Consider the following 18,250-nt stretch of genomic DNA (forward strand, 5'->3'; position numbering starts at 1 on the left):
CAGCCTCCTGAGTAGCTGGGATTACAGGCACGCGCCACCATGCCCAGCTAATTTTTTGTATTTTTAGTAGAGACGGGGTTTCACCATGTTGACCAGGATGGTCTCGATCTCTTGACCTCGTGATCCACCCGCCTCGGCCTCCCACAGTGCTGGGATTACAGGCTTGAGCCACCGCGCCCGGCCTAACTTAATAATGTGATAAGCAATGAACAATTAAGCACACAAGTCTGCAGAAAGGGTGGGTGTGAGAGAAAGATTAAGAGTTTAAGACATGCTAAGTTTGGAGTACACATAATGATTCTGAATAAATGCACCTAACAGACAGTTACAAAACAAGTCTAGGCCGGGTACAGTGGCTCACACCTGTAATCCCAGCACTTTGGGAGGCTGAGGTGGGTGGACCACTTGAGGTGAGGAGTTCGAGACCAGCCTGGCCAAAATCGTAAAACTCCAAATCTACTAAAAATGCAAAAAATTAGCTGGGTGAGGTGGCACACATACTTGGGAGGCTGAGGTGGGAGGATGGCTTGAACCTGGGAGGCAGAGTTTGCAGTGAGCTCAGATCACGCCACTATACTCCAGTCTGGGTGACAAGAGCAAGGCTCTATCTCAAAAAAATTAAAGTCCACTCAAATCAGCGTGTAAAAAAAAAACACACACACAGGTAACCTCTGTCAGGGTAATTACTACAGTGTTAAAAAGAGTGGGCTTAAATGTGAGTGAGAAATGATAAGATGCAGACAGTCAGCAGGAACAAAAATGTGAGCTGACAATCACTGTCCTTACTTTGAGTCAGAGACTGTCCTAAGTGTTTCTTGTATATAAGCTCATTGAATCTTTGTTAAATATTTCCATGTTTAAAGCTAGGCACAGTGGCATGCAACTACAGACTCAGCTACTTAGGAGGCTGAGGAGAACCGATCATTTGAGGGCAGGAGTTCAAGGCTGTACTGCACTATGATCCTACCTGTGAGAAGCTGGGGCAACACAGCAAGACCCCATCTCTTAAAAAACAAAACAAAACACTCCGTATTTTTAAAATCTCTATTGTTTTCTTGGTTTTACACAGTGGAAAATAGAGGCAGAGAGGTTAAAACAATTTGTTCAAGATCACATGCTGGATAACAATAAAATTGAAATTTTATCCCAGGCAATCTAGCTACCATTGCCATGGTAAACAAAATGTATTGAGTTTTTACTACATGACAGGTAAATCTTGAACTTGAAATAGTAGTTTTTTGTTTTGTTTTAGCTCTAAAGAGACAAGAGAGTTGCATGCAGCATGGAGGAAAGAGGTGGTAGTCTAACTGAAAGGAAGCACTAGAGCAGGGTTTCCCAGCTGCCACACGGGTGTCATCTGGGGCTGGATCAGTCTTGGTTATGGGAGTCTGCCCTGTGCACTGAGATGTTCAGCAGCATCTCCATCATTCATCCGCTAGATGCCAGTAGAACCCCTTCCTCCCAATTGTGACAAGCAAAAACATCTGCAGCCATCACCAAATTCCTAGGGGGTAAAACTGTCCCTGGTTGAGAATCACCAGATGAAAGTAGGAGAGGACCTGGGAAAGAGCAAGCTCTGGAGGACAGAACGGGGCCCAAAGAGCAAACTAATGTCCATATAAAGTGGCAATAATTTTGTTAATGATCAAACACAAAATTAATTACCTTTATGTCTGGATCTAACAGCTGGTTCTTCAGCAACTCAAAGTCATTTGTTTCACCCTTAAACAAGAAGGGGAAAGAATTAAGTTATGTTTGCTTTTGTTTCCTGTTTATTATCGACAGGACTTTTAACCATAGTTTAACATCAGATGAAATTATAAAAGGAACACTAACTTTCACGCATCAGCCATAATGATCTAATTCAGGAAGATCTAAGACAGTATTCACTCAAATGTGGATACAAATGGATATTACATATACACATCCAGTCATTTCCCTCTACTGCTGAGATTTAGTAGAAATGCTTCTAACCTACCACAAAAACAAAAATCTCTATTCAGAGAACTGGCTTACTGTCCCAAAGTTGTGTTTAGGTAAGTTCCTCAAAAAATAAAATGCTGTAATTGTTTTTAACTCTAGCACTTGCTAAAGTTAAAAGATGCTATGTAAGTAAGGTATGTGAAAAGGTGAAACCTCAGAAAACACATTATTACTCTCACTTATGAAATGGGCCATGGTGGAGGGGAAAAAAGGGACATTATTACTTTAATTTTGAACTGCCAGCACCAAACTACTATGAAATATTTGATTTCAACTGGTATCTAAATTCATCTTACATTTCTACCGGTCTTTAGTATAACAGCAATAGTTGTATTCTGACCTGACCAAAAGCAAACTTCATACAATATCTCCTCTTACCTTTTTGTACTTCAGCAAGACTTCCGTCACGGTTCCACCAAACCGAACAGTTTTTCTTGGGGGAGAATTGAAAAAATCGTTTTCTAATGCAAGCATATTTGAAAGCCTGTGGAACCAAGATTAACAAGCTATTAAGTTCATGAAAATAATAAAATTATAATAGCCAACATTTATTGAGCCAACATCATTCAGTGGGGCTGTTGTTAAGGCCTCTTTACTGCTCTCCCTGCTTCCACTTTTCTCCAACAATTCCTCCTTTGCTCAGCAACCAAAAACTGTCTTCCCACTGCACTTATATTAAGAATCCAAATTTCTTAGTGTGATCTTTAAGGTCCTACATTAATCTGGCCCCTGCCTACCTCTCTGACCTCATCTCCCAAGAACTTGTTTTAACACAGCCATAATGTCTTTCATGCTCTTCAAATATGTCAAGCTGGTTCTCATTTCACTTACTGTTCACTCTATTGGAAATACTCTTTTCCCAAATCTATATGGCTGGATTTTTGTTTGTTTGTTTGTTTTTTGCTTTTGAGACGGAGTCTTGCTCTGTTGCCCAGGCTGGAGTGCAGTGTGGTGATCTCCGCTTACTGCAACCTCCGTCTCCTGGGTTAAAGCACTTCTCCTGCTTTAGCCTCCCACGAAGCTGGGATTACAGGCACCCGCCACCATGCCCGGCTGATTTTTGTATTTTTAGTAGAGATGGAGTTTTGCCATGTTGGCCAGGCTGGTCTTGAACTCCTAACCTCAGATGATCCACCTGCGCCTTGGCTGCCCAAAGTGGTGGGATTACAGGAGTAAGCCACCAGACCCGGCTTAGATTTTTGCCTTCATTCAAGTTGAAGCTCAAATGTCAGATGGTTTCCCCACGAGAAATCTCAAATATTCATTTTCTCCCTTCTCCATTCCCTATTACCCTGTTGTATAACTGAAATCATCGTGTTCACTTATTTACTGGCCTCTGTACTGCCTTTCCCCCCTAGGCTGTAAGCTCTGTAAAAAGCAGGGACATTCGTGTCTTTGGATAAACTACTTGTTCCCAGTATTTAATACAGTAATCAGGAGCTCAAGAAATATTATGAATCAGGCCAGGCGCGGTGGCTCACACCTGTAATCCCAGCATTTTGGGAGGCCGAGGTGGGTGGATCACGAGGTCAAGAGATCGAGACCATCTTGGTCAACATGATGAAACCCCATCTGTACTTAAGTTACAAAAATTAGCTAGGCACAGTGGCGCTCGCCTGTAGTCCCAGCTACTCGGGAGGCTGAGGCAGAAGAATTGCTTGAACCCAGGAGGCGGAGGTTGCGGTGAGCCAAGATCGAGCCACTGCACTCCAGCCTGGGTAACAAGAGCGAAACTGTCTCAAAAAAAAAAAAAAAAAAAAAAAAAGAAAGAAAGAAATATTATGAATCATATTATGCTAAATGTTTTACAAGGTCTGCTTCACTTGCACAGAGTAAATTAATGAAAAAACATAGCATCCTAATGACTCCGAAAGTTAAACCCCAACTGTGCTATGCGGGTTAGGGATTTTAAAAGTGGAACAAAAATAAAGACTGCTAAACAAATATGTATGTCGAAACAAATTTCAAACCAAAAAAACTGTAATATTTTATTAGCCATGATTGACAACACTGAGCGGATAAACCAAATAGCCCAGAGATTCCCTTCCAAGAAGCGGGAAGGAAGAGGAGTCAAGGTGCAGAGAAGGCAGTACCCAGGCCTGGGAAACCACCAAGAAACCTAGTCGGGAAAGGGGGCCTCCAGAACAGAGAATATACTTACTTTTCCAGCCCCCTCCCGTCTATTACCCACTTAGAGGAATGAGCTCACTCCTGCGAATGTGAGATGGCCCTCGATCCCCAGCTCCTACCTAGCCATTAGCTTTGTCCCAGACCCTTTCAATCCGCTCCCCAACGCCGTGTCCTGAGCTTTGGTCTGGACGCGCAGAAGGAAGCGGCATGGATCTTACCCGGTCCTCGACGTGCCCAGCGTATTGACTGCAGAGGCCGAAGCAGCCGTATCTCCCGGCAACCGCGTGTGAAGCAGCGGCGCCGCCATTGGGCCGAACCAACGCGACTTCAGCACTCCCCGCCGGATGCGCGGTGCCTTCCAGCCACAGCCCTCTGTCCCGGAAGTCGCGCGAGTCAGCGCAACCTTCAGCCAATCAGAGCCCCAGCTTGGGGAGAGCTTATGCTCTCGGCGGGCTAGAGCGCCGCCAAAGTCATCCCCTCATGCTACTTGGAGGACTTTTACTGCCCAGCGAGAAAGCACAAGGGTAGAGACTAGAACGGCCCGCTCCATCCAGCCCTGAGGATTCCAAAGAAAGGGTGAAAGCACCCTGGAGGTGTTAAGCTGTGGCCGAGTACACGCGAGTGTTAATGTGTTGGAGTCAAAGCCTCCGTCAGTCAAATCGAAGAAACTGAAGCCCTGTGATTAACCCAGATCCTCACGGAGGAAAGGGGATTCAAACCCCGCTGACCCAGGAGCCTGGGCTCTATACTCAATGCAGCATCCTTAGAGACACTCAAGATAACGTTATCTTCACGGAAGCGAGGTCTACGAAGTGACCTACCCCAAAGCCTCAAGGCTGTGATGATGCTGGCATGAGAAATAACAGGAGTTTCCAAATGTCACCCCTTGACCTTTTTTTTTTTTTTTTTTTCCTGAGATCGAGTCTTGCTCTGTTGCCCAGACTGGAGTGCAGTGGTGTGATCCGGCTCACTGCAGCCTCCGCCTTCCTGGTTCAAGCAATTGCCTTCAAGCAATTCTCGTGCCTCAGTCTCCCGGGTAGCTGGCATTACAGGCGCATGCCACCATACCCGGCTAATTTTTGTATTTTTAGTAGAGACCGGGTTTCACTATGTTGTTCAGGCTGGTCTGGAATTCCTGACCTCAGGTGATCCACCTGCCTCGGCCTCCCAAACTGCTGGGATTCCAAGCATTAGCCACTGTGCCAGGCCGAACTTAAACTTTTAAAAGAGGAACATGAGTTAGCCCCACCAACAAAATAGCAATGGATGTTCTAAGCACAGGAAACAGAGGAAAGAGCAGAGACCAAGACCTAGGGACTGTGGGGGATGTAGAGGGAGAACAGGGGCTGCCCCTACCCTCTGGGAGGGGAAAAGGTTGCAACTTTGGAAACTGTACAGGCCTATCAAAAATACCCAGCCTGGGTGACACAGTGAAAGCTCATCTCTACAAAAAAATTTAAAAATGAAAATAATAAAAATTATGTGGGTGTGGTGGCACACACCTGTAGTCCCAGCTACTTGGGAGGCTGAGGATTGCTTAAGCCCAAGAGATGGCACCACTGCACTCCCTCCTGGGAAACAGAGCGAGACCCCATCTAGAAATAAATAAATTTAATTAATTAATCAATTTTTTTTAAAAATGTATATGTGTGGGCCAAGCCCAGTGGCTCACGCCTCTTATCCCAGCACTTTAAGAGGCCAAGGCAGGTGGATCACCTGAGGCCAGGAGTTTGAGACCAGCCTGGCCAACATGACAAAACCCTGTCTCTACCAAAAATTACAAAATTAGCCAGGCGTGGTGGCGGCACCTGTAATCCCAGCTACCCGGGAAGCTGAGGCAGGAGAATTGCTTGAGCCTCGGAGGCAGAGGTTGCAGTGAGCCGAGATCAGGACACTGTACTCCTGCCTTCGCAAGAAAAGCAAAACTCCATCTAAAAAAAAAAAAAAAAAAACGAGTGTGTGTGTGTGTGTGTGTGTGTGTGTGTGTGTGTGTGTGTGTCTGTGTATCTCCAGGAGTTCAAGACCAGCCTGGGCAACATAGGGTGGCACATACCTGTAGTGCTAGCTACTCAGAAGCTGAGGCAGGGGGACCGCTTGAGCCCTGGAGTTCAAGGCTACAGTGAGCTATGATTGTACCACTGTACTCCAGCGACAGAGCTATACCCTATTTCACAAAACAAAATACAGCAATTTGGTTTGGTTTTTTTGAGACGAAGTCTTGTTCTGTCACCCAGGCTGGAGTGCAGTGTCACTACTAAAAAATAAAAAATTAACTAGGTACAGGGGCAGATGCCTGTAATCCCAGCTACTCGGGAGGCTTAGGCAGGAGAATCACTTGAACCCGGGAGGCCGAGGTTGCAGTGAGCCAAGAATTCACCACTGCACTGCAGCCTGGGAGACAGAGCAAGACTCCATCTCAAAAAAAAAAAAAAAAAAAAAAAAAAAATTCTGAGTCTGGGTATGGTGGCTTCTGCCTGTAATGCCAGAGCTTTGGGAGGCCGAGGCAGAAGAACAACTTGAAGCCAGAATGAGACCAGCAGGGCAACAAAGCCAGACTCCGTCTCTACAAATAATCCTTTTTAAAAAGTTACCCAGGCATGGCAGCACATGCCTGTAGTTCCAGTTTTTTGAGAGACAGAGATGGGAGAATCACTTGAGCCTAGGAGTTGGAGGCTGCAGTGAGCTATGACTGAGCCACTACACTCTCCAGCCTGGATGACAAAGCAAAATCTCATCTCTGGAAAAAAAAGTTTGACACATAGAAAAGAATATGTTAATGTAAGTTAAAAAAAACATAATGAGGCTGGGCGCAGTGGCATGCATGTCTGTAATCTCAGCTACTTGGGAGGCTGAGGCAGGAGAATTGCTTGAACCAGAGAGGTGGAGGTTTTGGTGAGCAGAGATCATGCCATTGCACTCTAGCCTGGGCAACAACAGCAAAACTCCGTCTCAAAAACAAAAAATAAAAAATAAACATAACGAACCATCTCAAAAACAAAAAATAAAAAATAAACATAATGAAGACCTGTGAATGTACCACCCAATTTAAGCAGCCAAACATTAACCAGGACAATTGAAGCTTACCGTGTGCTGCTCTGGGATCCCACCCTCTACCTGCTTTCCTCGCGAAAGTAGTCACAATCATGATTTTTTAAAGTCATTTCGGCTTTTCTTCGTGTAGTTACCATATTTATACTCCTAAACGATGCACTATATTTAGTTTTATTTCTTTTTGCATTTTATAAACTTATTTCCCTGCTGTATTATACTGCTGTTTGTTTTCAACATGATGCTTTTGTTTTGGACGGAGTCTCCCTCTGTTGCCCAGGTTGGAGTACAGTGTCATGATCTCGGCTCACTGCAACCTCTGCCTCCCGGGTTCAAATAATTCTCCTGCCTCAGCCTCCCAAGTAGCTGGTATTACAGGCACCTGCCACCACACCTGGTTCATTTTTGTATTTTTAGTAGACATGGGGTTTCACTATATGTTGGCCAGGTTGGTCAAGAACTCCTGACCTCAAGTGATCTACCCACCTCAGCCTCCCAAAGTGCTGGGATGACAGACATGAAGCAGCACACCCAGCATTTTTTTTTTTTAATAGAGAAAAGGTCTTGCTATGTTGCCCAGGCTGATCTCAAACTCCTGGGCTCAAGCGATCCTCGCACCTCAGCTTCTCAAAGTGCTGACATTACAGGAAAGAGCCACCACGCCTGGCCTGAATATTTTTGTATAGTTTCCTGATGCATGCGTACCAGCATTTTTCTAGGGTGGAACAGTTGGGTTGAAGGGGGCACAAAAGGCTTTTGGGAAAGGAGAAAGGAACAAATTGGATATCTACCATTGGTTTTCCTTTTCTTCTTTTTTTTTTTTTTTTTTGAGACAGAGTCTTGCTCTGTTGCCCAGGCTGGAACACAGTGGTTCTATCTCAGTTCACTGTAACCTCTGCCTCCAGGGTTCAAGCAATTCTTGTGTCTCAGCCTCCCAAGTAGCTGGGACTACAGGTGCCTGCCACCATGCCCAGCTAAATTTTGTATTTTTAGTAGAGATGGAGTTTTTTCATGTTGCCCAGGCTGGTCTCAAATGCCTGACCCCAGGTGATCCACCTGCCTCGACCCTCTAAAATGCTGGGATTATAGATGTGAGCCCTCGTGCCCATCTATTGTTTTCTATTTAGAAATTGTTAATCTGGATCCTCCCTACCATTCAGCCATTTACAATACATTTGTCAAGCATAAAGAGCAACTTTCTTGGCTGAGTACAGTAGCTCACGCATGTAACCCCAGCACTTTGGGAGGCTGAAGTGGGCGGATCACCTGAGGTCGGGAGTTCAAGACCAGCCTGACCAACATGGAGAAATCCTGTCTCTATTAAAAATACAAAATTAGCCGGGTGTGGTGGCATGTGCCTGTAATCCCAGCTACCCCAGAAGCTGAGGCAGGAGAATCTCTTGAACCTGGGAGGCAAAGGTTGCAGTGAGCCAAGATCGCGCCATTGCACTCTAGCCTGGGCAACAAGAGTGAAACTCTGTCTCAAAAAAAAAAAAAAAAAAAAAAAGAGTGACCTTCTTATCCACAGCAAAGAGATCACTGGAAGCCAGTTGGTGCAATATGACCTCATCTCTCTAGTCAGTGTTGATTGGGTTACAAAAGGGTACCAAGAAGCTTTCCAAAGGCTGTGCCAGTGTACACTTCCAGCAATAACTTCTTCATTTTCTTGATACAGTCTTGCTCTATCGCCCAGGCTGGAGTGCAGTGGCAAGGTCTCGGCACACTGCAACCTCTGCCTCCCAGGCTCAAGTGATTCTCCTGCCTCATCCTCCCAAGTAGCTGGGATTACAGGCAAACGACACCACACCCGGCTAATTTTTGTAGTTTTATTAGATAAAAGGTTTCACCATGTTGGCCAGTCTGGTCTCGAACTCCAGACCTCAGCTGATCCGTCCACCTCAGCCTCCCAAAGTGCTGGGATTACAGGCGTGAGACACTGTGCCCGGCCCTAGCAAGATCTTCTTAAGCTTGAGTACAACTCCTTATTTTCCCAAAGCACAGCTAAGACTAAGGGTTCCAAGTTTTTAAAAAAATTAAATGAAACTCTGAGCATAATACAAGAAAAATACTGGCTGGGTGCGGTGGCTCACACCTGTAACACCTGCACTTTGGGAGGGCGAAGTGGGTGGATTACTTGAGGTCAGGAGTTTAAGACCAGTCTGGCCAACATAGTGAAACCCCATCTCTACTAAAAAAATACAAAAAATTAGCCAGTTGTGGTGGTAGGTGCCTGTAATCCCAGCTACTGGGGATGCTGAGGCAGGACAATCACTTGAACCAGGGGGCAAAAGTTGCAGTGAGCTGAGATTGTGATACTGCACTTCAGCCTGGGCAGTGACAGAGCAAGACTCTGTCCCCCCCCCCCAAAAAAAAAAAAAGAAAACGGAAAAACCTGAAACTAAATAGCCTAATTTCCTGTTGGAGTTCTTTGGTTATGTCCATTCTTTGTGGAGCCTCTGTTCAGTCAAATTGTCCTGTGGGCCAGCTCGTCTTGGCAGGAAAAGCCTCCTTACCCAGTTTTGCCTTTCCCCAGAGAAAATAAAGTGGGGGAGGGGGTCTAAGAAAATAAAGACCCTCCCTCTCCAAAAAACAGAAACAACAAAAAGCAAGCAAGAATTAACAAGCTACCTGCAAAGTCACCGCCCTGCCCCCAGGGTGGCCTTTCAATTCACTGTGCATTGTATTGTTTGTAATCTAACAAACAATATAATGAGCTTCTTGGTTCCAGAATGAAATTTTGCTTTACTATCATCATATACCCAGAAGACCCATTAAACTGTTTTTCCAAGAGAGCAGTCTTTCCCTAGAGATAAATTTTATAACTACTTCTAGAGTAGCTCTGTGGGCTAAAGCCTCTTACCGCGTAGTGACAGAAACTAGGTCAAGCCAGCTTAAGCAGAAAAGGAGAATTTGTTCTAAGGATACAAAGATATAGTAAGGTACCAAAAAAGAATTTCTCATTGGCCAATTTGGATAAAGTGCCCTCCTGTAATCCAGTCAACACTGGTAGAGAGATGAGGTGACAGTATACCAGATGGCTTTCCATGAATCTTTGCTGTGAACAAGAAGGGATTAATTTATGCTCAAGTAATGTTTTGCAAATGGCTGAATGGTAGGGAGGATCCCGATGAACAAATTCTAAATAACAAAATGAATAGCAGGTATCTCATTTGTTCCATTTTCCTTTCCAAAGAGTCAACAGTTATTTTATGAGTTGATTATCTTTATAAAAACCGCATTCATTAACAAAACTGCAAGATCTCAACTATGTATCTTTAGTTATATACACACATATATGTGTGTGTGTGTGTGTGTGTGTGTGTATATATATATATATATATATATACACACATACATATATATTCTTCTCAAAGACAACAATTTAGAGTCCTCCTCATCCCAATCTCTCAGAGAAATACAAAGCCGTTTCTCAGATTTGGCATCATTGAGATTTGGGGCCAACCAGATAATTCTTTGTTGGGAGGGGAGGGGGCTGTTCTGTGCACTGCAGGATGTTTAGCAGCATCCCTGGCCTCTACCCTGTAGATGACAGTAGCACTCCCCTCCTTCCCATGCAAAAATATCTCCAGATGTTGCCAAATGTCCCTGGGAGGACAAAACTCTTCCAAAAGAACCACTGGTATAAACAAATCAACTGGAAGTGGTGGCACACGCCTGCAGTCCCAGCTATTTGGGAGGCTGAGGCAGGAGAATCACTTCAGCACAGGTGTTTGAGACCAGCCTAGGCAACATAGGTAGATCTCTACAGAAAAATACAAAAATCAGCTATGAGTGTTGGTGTGCACCTATAGTTCCAGCTACTCGGGGGGCCGAAGCGTGAGGATCAATTGAGCCCAGGAGGTTGAGACTGCAATGAGCTATGATCTCACCATTGCATCCTTCAACAGGGGCCCTATCTCAAATAATTAATAAATAAATGGAAGGAAGAAAGAAACAAATCTCAGCTTTGTCATTTACTGTATTACTCTGGGCAATTGTCTTATGTTCCTAGAACTTCAATTTCCTCATTTACAAAATGAGAGTAACTTTTTGAGATTAGAGCTATTGCAAGGACCAGAACACATAAGCACGAACCACAAAATATGTCACACTGTACAGGACAGAGCAGGTTCTCTGTAAATAACAGTATTTGCCAATTTATTTTTCTGCAAATATGAGATATATGGGACACTTGATGTGGTTACAGTCAGGTGGAAACTGACCTATGAGGGAAGATAGGCAGATAGGTACAGTCTGTTTATCCTCTATCTTGCAGATATAAGAAAGTACCTGCTATAAGAAAGTACCTGAGACTGGGTTATTTATTTAAAAAACCAGCAATTTTGGCCAGGCACAGTACCTGATTTAAGAAAGTGCCCACTATAAGAAAGTACCTGAGACTGGGTTACTTATAAAAAAACAGAACTTTTGGCCAGGCACAGTGTCTCACATCTTTAATCCCAGCACTTTGGGAGGCCAAAGCGGGCAGATTATGTGAGCACAGGAGTTCACGATCAGCCTGGGCAACACGGTAAAACCTAGTCTTTACAAAACAACAACAACGATGACAAAAAACAGCTGGGTGTGGGTGTGGTGGTGCACGCCCGGGAGGTAGAGGTTGCAGTGAGCCGAGATTGTGCCACTGCACTCCAGCCTGGGTGACAGAGACCCTGTCTCAAACAAAAAAAATACCCCAGAAATTTCTTTCTCACAGTTCTGGAGGCTGGGAAGTCCATGATTAAGATACCAGCAGGATGGTATCTGATGAGGGCATGGTGGCCACTTCCAACATGGCACCTTGCTGCTATGTCCTCCCAGGGGGACCAATGCTGTGTCCTCACATGACAGAGGTATGTAAGGGCAATGAAAAAGACTAGCTTGTTCTTGTCAGCCTTTTTATGAGGTCACTAATCCCATGCCCTCATGACTTAATTATGTCCCACCTCTTAATACTACCAGACTGGTGGTTAAGTTTTAACATATGAATTTTGGGGGATACATGCATATGACAGTAGACATAATGTAGAAAAGAATAGTCCATATATTGCCCAGTAGTAACACTTTGCATATTTTACCTCTTATTACTGGGAATAGACTTTGTTTCATAAGGCTTTTTAAATTTTTCAAAACTGCAGCAAGTGCCTGATTATTTAGGGCTTGTTTATCTCGTGGACTATTTAGTTCATTAATTATATGCTGTAGAACAGGAAAAAGAGAGACGGGAAATGACTTCTGCAGAGAATGAATCATCTTTATGTCCCCTATAGTAGTTGGCACTTAGCATATATTACATAAATAGTAGGCTGGGTGCAGTGGCTCATACCTTTAATCCCAGTACTTTGGGAGGCCAAAGCAGGTGGATCACTTAAGCTCAGGAGTTCAAGACCAGCCTGGGCAACATGATAAAATCCTGTCTCTACAAAAAATATAAAAAGTAGGATATTTTTATATCCAGGATGTGTTGGCATGTGCCTGTAGGCCCAGCTTCTTGAAAGGCCAAAGTGGGAGAACGGCTTGAGCTCAGGAGGCGGAAGTTGGACTGAGCTGAGATCCAGCTGCAGCCTGGGCAACAGAGGGAGACCCTGTGCAAAACAAACAAATAAACAACAAACCAAAAAATCTCCCTAAGTCCCAAAATGAAAAGTTCTCCAAGATTTATGTTAAGTGAGAAAGCAAGGTGCCAGCTGGGTGCGGCGGCCCATGCCTGTAATCCCAGCACTTTGGGAGGCTAAGGAGGGTGGATCACCTGAGGTCGGGAATTTGAAACCAGCGTGATCAACATGGAGAAACACTGTCTTTACTAAAAATGCAAAATTAGGTGGGCATGGTGGCACATGCCTATAATCCCAGCTACTCAGAAGGCTAAGGCAAGAGAATTGCTGGAACCTGGGAGGCAGAGGTTGTGGTGAGCCGAGATTGCACCATTACACTTCAGACTGGGCAACAAGAGCAAAACTCTGTCTCAAAAAAAAAAAAAAAAAAAAAAAAAGAGAAGAAAAGAAAAGAAACCACATCTTTACTAAAAATACAAAAATTAGCCAGGCATGGTGGCATGCACCTGTAGTCCCAGCTACTCGAGAGGCTGATGCAGGAGAATTGCTTGAACCCGGGAGGCTGGGTCCAGTGAGCCAAGACTGCACCACTGCACTCCATCCTGGGCGACAGAGTGAAATTCCGTCTCAAACAACAACAACAACAACAAAAGAAAAGTGAGGTGCTGCATGCTGCACAGTAAGTAAACACTGGAAATGTAAACTCTTCATATAGATATGATACATATAGTGAACATAAGTAGGGAGAGTTCACTGTTTAATTTTATGCTTTTTTTGAATTTTGTAGAATAGAAATACATGGTCAAAGAATTACATTTAAAAATTCCTCCCTCACAGGTTGGAACCTGAAAAAAAAAATTCCTCCCTCCTAAAAAACGTATTTTAGGCTGGGCGTGGTAGCTCATGCCTCTAATCTCAGCACTTTGGGAGGTTAAGGTGGGCAGATCACCTGAGGTCAGGAGTTTGAGACCAGACTGGCCAACATGGTAATACCTCGGCTCTACTAAAAATACAAAAATTAGCCAGGCATAGTGGCACGCACCTTTAATCCCAGCTACTCGGGAGGCTGAGGCAGTTACCTGGGAGGCAGAGGTTGCAGTGAGCTGAGATCATGCCACTGCACTCCAGTCTGGGCGACAAGAGCAAGACTTTGTCTCAAAAAAAACAAACAAACAACATATATTTTAAAACATGGAAAGGATAAGCCAAAAAATTTTAGTGTTTTGTTTTTTTTTTAATTTTTTTGATCAGGCAGTCTCCTGAGCCAGAGTAGACTAAGAGAGACTCCCTACTGTTTTTAAAGTACACAACCAACTAATTCATTAAGAAAACTGGCTGGGCATGGTGGCTCATGCCTGTAATCCTGGCACTTTAGGAGACTGAGGTGAGAGGGTCTTTTGAAACCAGTATTTGCAGATCAGCCGAAACTCCACATCTACAAAGAAAAAAATCAGAAAATTAAAGTAGTTTGTATTTTTCTCTCAAGGTAAGCATTTTCTGCTTCTAGGCATACCATAGGAACCACCTGAAACTCACTAATCACAGTTATTAAAAAATGATCTCTACTCACCCAAGATAAAATCCAGTAATATGGCCAGGCATGGTGGCTGACGCATGTAATCCCAGCACTTTGGGAGGCTGAGCTGAACCAATCCCAAGATCAAGAGATTGAGACCATCCTTGCCAACATGGTGACACCCCATCTCTACTAAAAATACAAAAAATTAGCTGGGCATGCTGGCATGTGCCTGTAGTCCCAGCTACTCAGGAGGCAGAGGCAGGAGAATTGCTTGAACCCAGGAGGCGGAGGTTGCAGTAGGCCAAGACTATGCCATGACACTCCAGACCACCGTCTCAAAAAAAAAAAAAAAAAAAAAAAAAAATCCAGTTATACTAGTATCAATTAGCCAGTGCATGATAAAAGGCTTTTTGTAGGCTGCTTCTGCAAATATGAATACACCATCCTCTACAATGTCTTTGTTCTGTTCTACATTAAACTTGATTTTTCTCTAAGTTCGTAACTGTAGTTCTGGAGTTATTAAAACAACTGTGCTCACCTGGTACACTTTCTATGTACAGAATCTCAACTGTTACATGGAATTATTACTTAGGAAAAAAAATCTTTTTTATTTTTTGAGACAGAGTCTCAATCCTTTGCCCCGACTGGCGTGCGGTGGTGTGGTCTCAGCTCACTGCAACCTCCGTCTCTCAGGTTCAAGCAATTCTCCTGCCTCAGATCCCTGAGTAGCTGGGATTACAGGTATGTGCCACCATGCCCCGCTAATTTTTTGTATTTTTAGTAGAGATGGAGTTTCACCATGTTGGCCAGGCTGGTCTTGAACTCCTGATCTTGTGATCCACCCACCTCGATCTCCCAAATCACTAGGATTACAGGTGGGAGCCACTGCACCCAGCCTAGAAAGAAATTTGTAAGGCTGGGCATGGTGGCTCACGCCTGTAATCCCAGTACTGTGGGAAGCCAAAATGGGTCAGGAGATCAAGACCAGTCTGACCAACATGGTGAAACCCTGTATCTACTAAAATATAAAAATTAGCTGGGCGTAGTAGCGGGCGCCTGTAATCCCAGCTACTCAGGAGGCTGAAGCAGCACAATAGCTTGAATGTGGGAGGTGGAGGTACAGTGAGCCAAGATTCTGCCACCGCACTCTAGCCTGGGTGACACAGAGACTCGGTCTCAAAAAAAAACACATTTATAAATGTTACATGGCTTATAAATTGCCAGTTTAACCCTTTTTTTGGTAGTAAGATATACATAACATAAAATTTAACATCTTAGCCATTTGTTTTGTTTTGTTTTTTGTGACAGAGTCTTGCTCTGTCACCCAGCCTGTATTTTTAGTAGAGACAGGGTGTCACCATATTGGCCAGGCTGGTCTTGAACTCTTGACCTCAAGTGATCCAACCCCCTCGGTCTCCCAAAGCGCTGCTATTATAGGCATAAGCCACTGCTCCTGACCCTCATCTTAACCTTTTTAAAGTTCAGTGATGTTAAGTAAATTCACACTGGAAGCACACCATAGCTAGAATGACTCCAGCTGAGGAAACTGACCACCTCAACCTTCCAAGTAGCTGGGACCAGAGGTGCACACCATCATTCCCAGCTACTATTTTAGAGCAATCTTACACAAACAATCCACAGATATGAAGAAAATCAGAAGTGGCGGACAGTCCCAAATGAAGTTTATAAGATTATCATTAAAATATGCAACCAAGACAGATTTTAAATATTTGGGAAAATGGAAAACTCAAAAGTTGTGAGCATATAAACATAAACTATAGCAGATTAGAATGTACTGATTGTGTTAACTGCTTCTAATAGCTGTTTCATAATGAGTTCAAAAAATACCCTTAAATACAAGGAGTTGCATTTTTCAGTGTCCATTTCTATGGGAATATTACTTAGGTACACTCCGCCCGGAGTCTGTGAGACATTATTTTCCATCAGAATGCTGGAATGCTTTCACAAAAGAACTCTATTTTAAAAACAGACTTATTTTAAAACAACGTTTATTTGGAATAGCACAGTTTATTGTGGCTTAAAAGTCTGGCAATGAATAATTTTATCGTTTGAAACTAGAACACTGTCCCAACAGTGAAACAGATACACTTGGCAGAAGCAGTCTTACTAAGACCACTGGTCTGAGAGAGGTCAGGACTCCACATGGAGGTTGCCAAAACAAGATGAAGATAAGGATTTGAGCTTTTATGGAGCTAGCAGTTAAATCTGTAGAAACAAATACTGGTGAGTTCTGTGGAGGGTTGCAGGGGAGGCAATTTCTGAGATGTTATTTACAAACATGATAATCTAGAGTGAAACAAGAAAATGGGAGAATTGCTGATTCTCATTCTCTTTCTGCTAGTAGAGCTTTAAATAGAGAAGATGCCCATAGGTTGATCTGGTATATTACAGCTAAAGGAACAATCAACAGGCTTAAGAAAAGACTCATTAACAACTTTAATTTGGAAGGAAAGCTTAAAACATATACCAAAAAAAGAAAAGAAAGAAAAACATATATTATACCTTATAACATATTACACTTCAACTATATGTCTATTCCAGCTCTCCATTTGTCTGCCATTGGAAAAATTACCTCTCAATATCAAATCTACTATCCTTGAAGTGGAGATAATAATGGTACCCAACTCTGATTACTGTCACAAATGCCTGAAAATCACTTAGTACCATGTGTAGCATTTTATAAACATCCAACAATTGTTAGCTATTATTATTAATAAATGCACCATGTGTGTGTTAACTCAAAGATGACACAAACTGGGGATACAAAGAATAAAGGAAAGATGAGTAAGATTCTCGTGGTCCAGTGACCACGAGATTCCCTCACCACTATTTAAGAGGGAATGAGTCACCTGAAGGTCAAAATAAGATTTGTTAAAGTATCTCACTACAGAGCAATTTTTTTTATTATTACAGACCAGCGTTTCTCAATTTTCTTTTGGAAATGTCTCTGAGTTGCATAGATCAGGGTTTCTGGGGGGCCAGATAATCCTGTGTTGTGGGGAGCTGTCCTGTGCATTGTAGGATGTTTAGCAGTATCTCTGGCCTCTATCCATTAGTTGCCAGAAGCATCCCTCGCCACCCTGCATTTTTGTACTGCTGTGGGCTACCAATGTCAGCCTCAAAGACCAAGCTGGGATATGAGTTTCTACTCCTGATCTTTATAACAATCCCAGCGCCTGCTTCTTCTCTGGCCATCAGTTTGCCCAGGACCTGGGCATCACCACCTATACACTGGGAACTCCACTGCTGGCAAATGTCAGGCACCAAAAAGGTAGACTCTCAATTTGGAAGTTGGAAACTTAGCAAAACAAACTGCAAAGATTTAGTGTTTTTTTTTTTGAAATGGAGTCTCGCTCTGTCACCAGGCTGGAGTGCAGTGGCACAATTTTGGCTCACTGCAACCTCAGCCTCCCAGGTTCATGCAATTTTCTTGCCTCAGCCTCCTAAGTAGCTGGGATTACAGACATGTGCCACCATGCCCAGCTAATTTTTGTATATTTTTTTTATTCCTGTGGGCACAAAAACAAAATTTTTGCATTCTTAATAGAGACAGGGTTTCACCATGTTGGCCAGGCTGGTCTCGAACTCCTAACCTCAGGTGATCCACCTGCCTTAGCCTCCCAAAGTGCTGGCATTGCAGGCAGGAAGTCACTGCACCTGGCCAAGGTTGGATATTCTGGGAGAAGAATAGTGGGCCAAGATATGTGTGTCACTGGGGCAGAGTGAAATAGACTAAGTTAGCCGCTGGCTAGGCCCCTCACCCTCTGACCAGTTGCTCTTGATCAGGTCAATGACTCCAGCTGATGAAACTAAAATCAAATGAACTGTATGGCCTATTCTATGCAAACAGAGCAGGAGTTTTCTCTTTTTTGTTTTCGCTTTTTTTTTTTTTTTTTTATTTTGAGAAAAAAATATATTGTTTTTGCCTAAACTGGAGTACAATGGTGTAATCTTGGCTCACTGCAACTGCTACCTCCCGGGTTCAAGTGATTCTCCT

At 43.5% G+C, this 18,250-nt stretch overlaps 1 protein-coding gene across 1 annotated transcript in view; it reads right to left on the bottom strand.

Moving 5' to 3' along the window:
- RRN3 (RRN3 homolog, RNA polymerase I transcription factor) overlaps positions 1-4,977 on the bottom strand; it is a 34,053-nt gene extending 29,076 nt beyond the window's left edge. The window contains exons 1-3 of the mRNA XM_032269624.1: positions 4,332-4,977; positions 2,362-2,467; positions 1,666-1,722 (exon numbers count right to left, since the gene is read on the bottom strand). Of these exons, the coding sequence (XP_032125515.1) occupies positions 1,666-1,722; positions 2,362-2,467; positions 4,332-4,420 (252 nt within the window). The 5' untranslated portion in view covers positions 4,421-4,977. The remainder of the gene's footprint in view (positions 1-1,665; positions 1,723-2,361; positions 2,468-4,331) is intronic.
- Positions 4,978-18,250: the final 13,273 nt, after the last annotated feature.

Source organism: Sapajus apella, unplaced genomic scaffold (assembly GCF_009761245.1).
Source record: "Sapajus apella isolate SASKATOON/1434 unplaced genomic scaffold, GSC_monkey_1.0 scaffold196, whole genome shotgun sequence".
Taxonomy (NCBI): domain Eukaryota; kingdom Metazoa; phylum Chordata; class Mammalia; order Primates; family Cebidae; genus Sapajus; species Sapajus apella.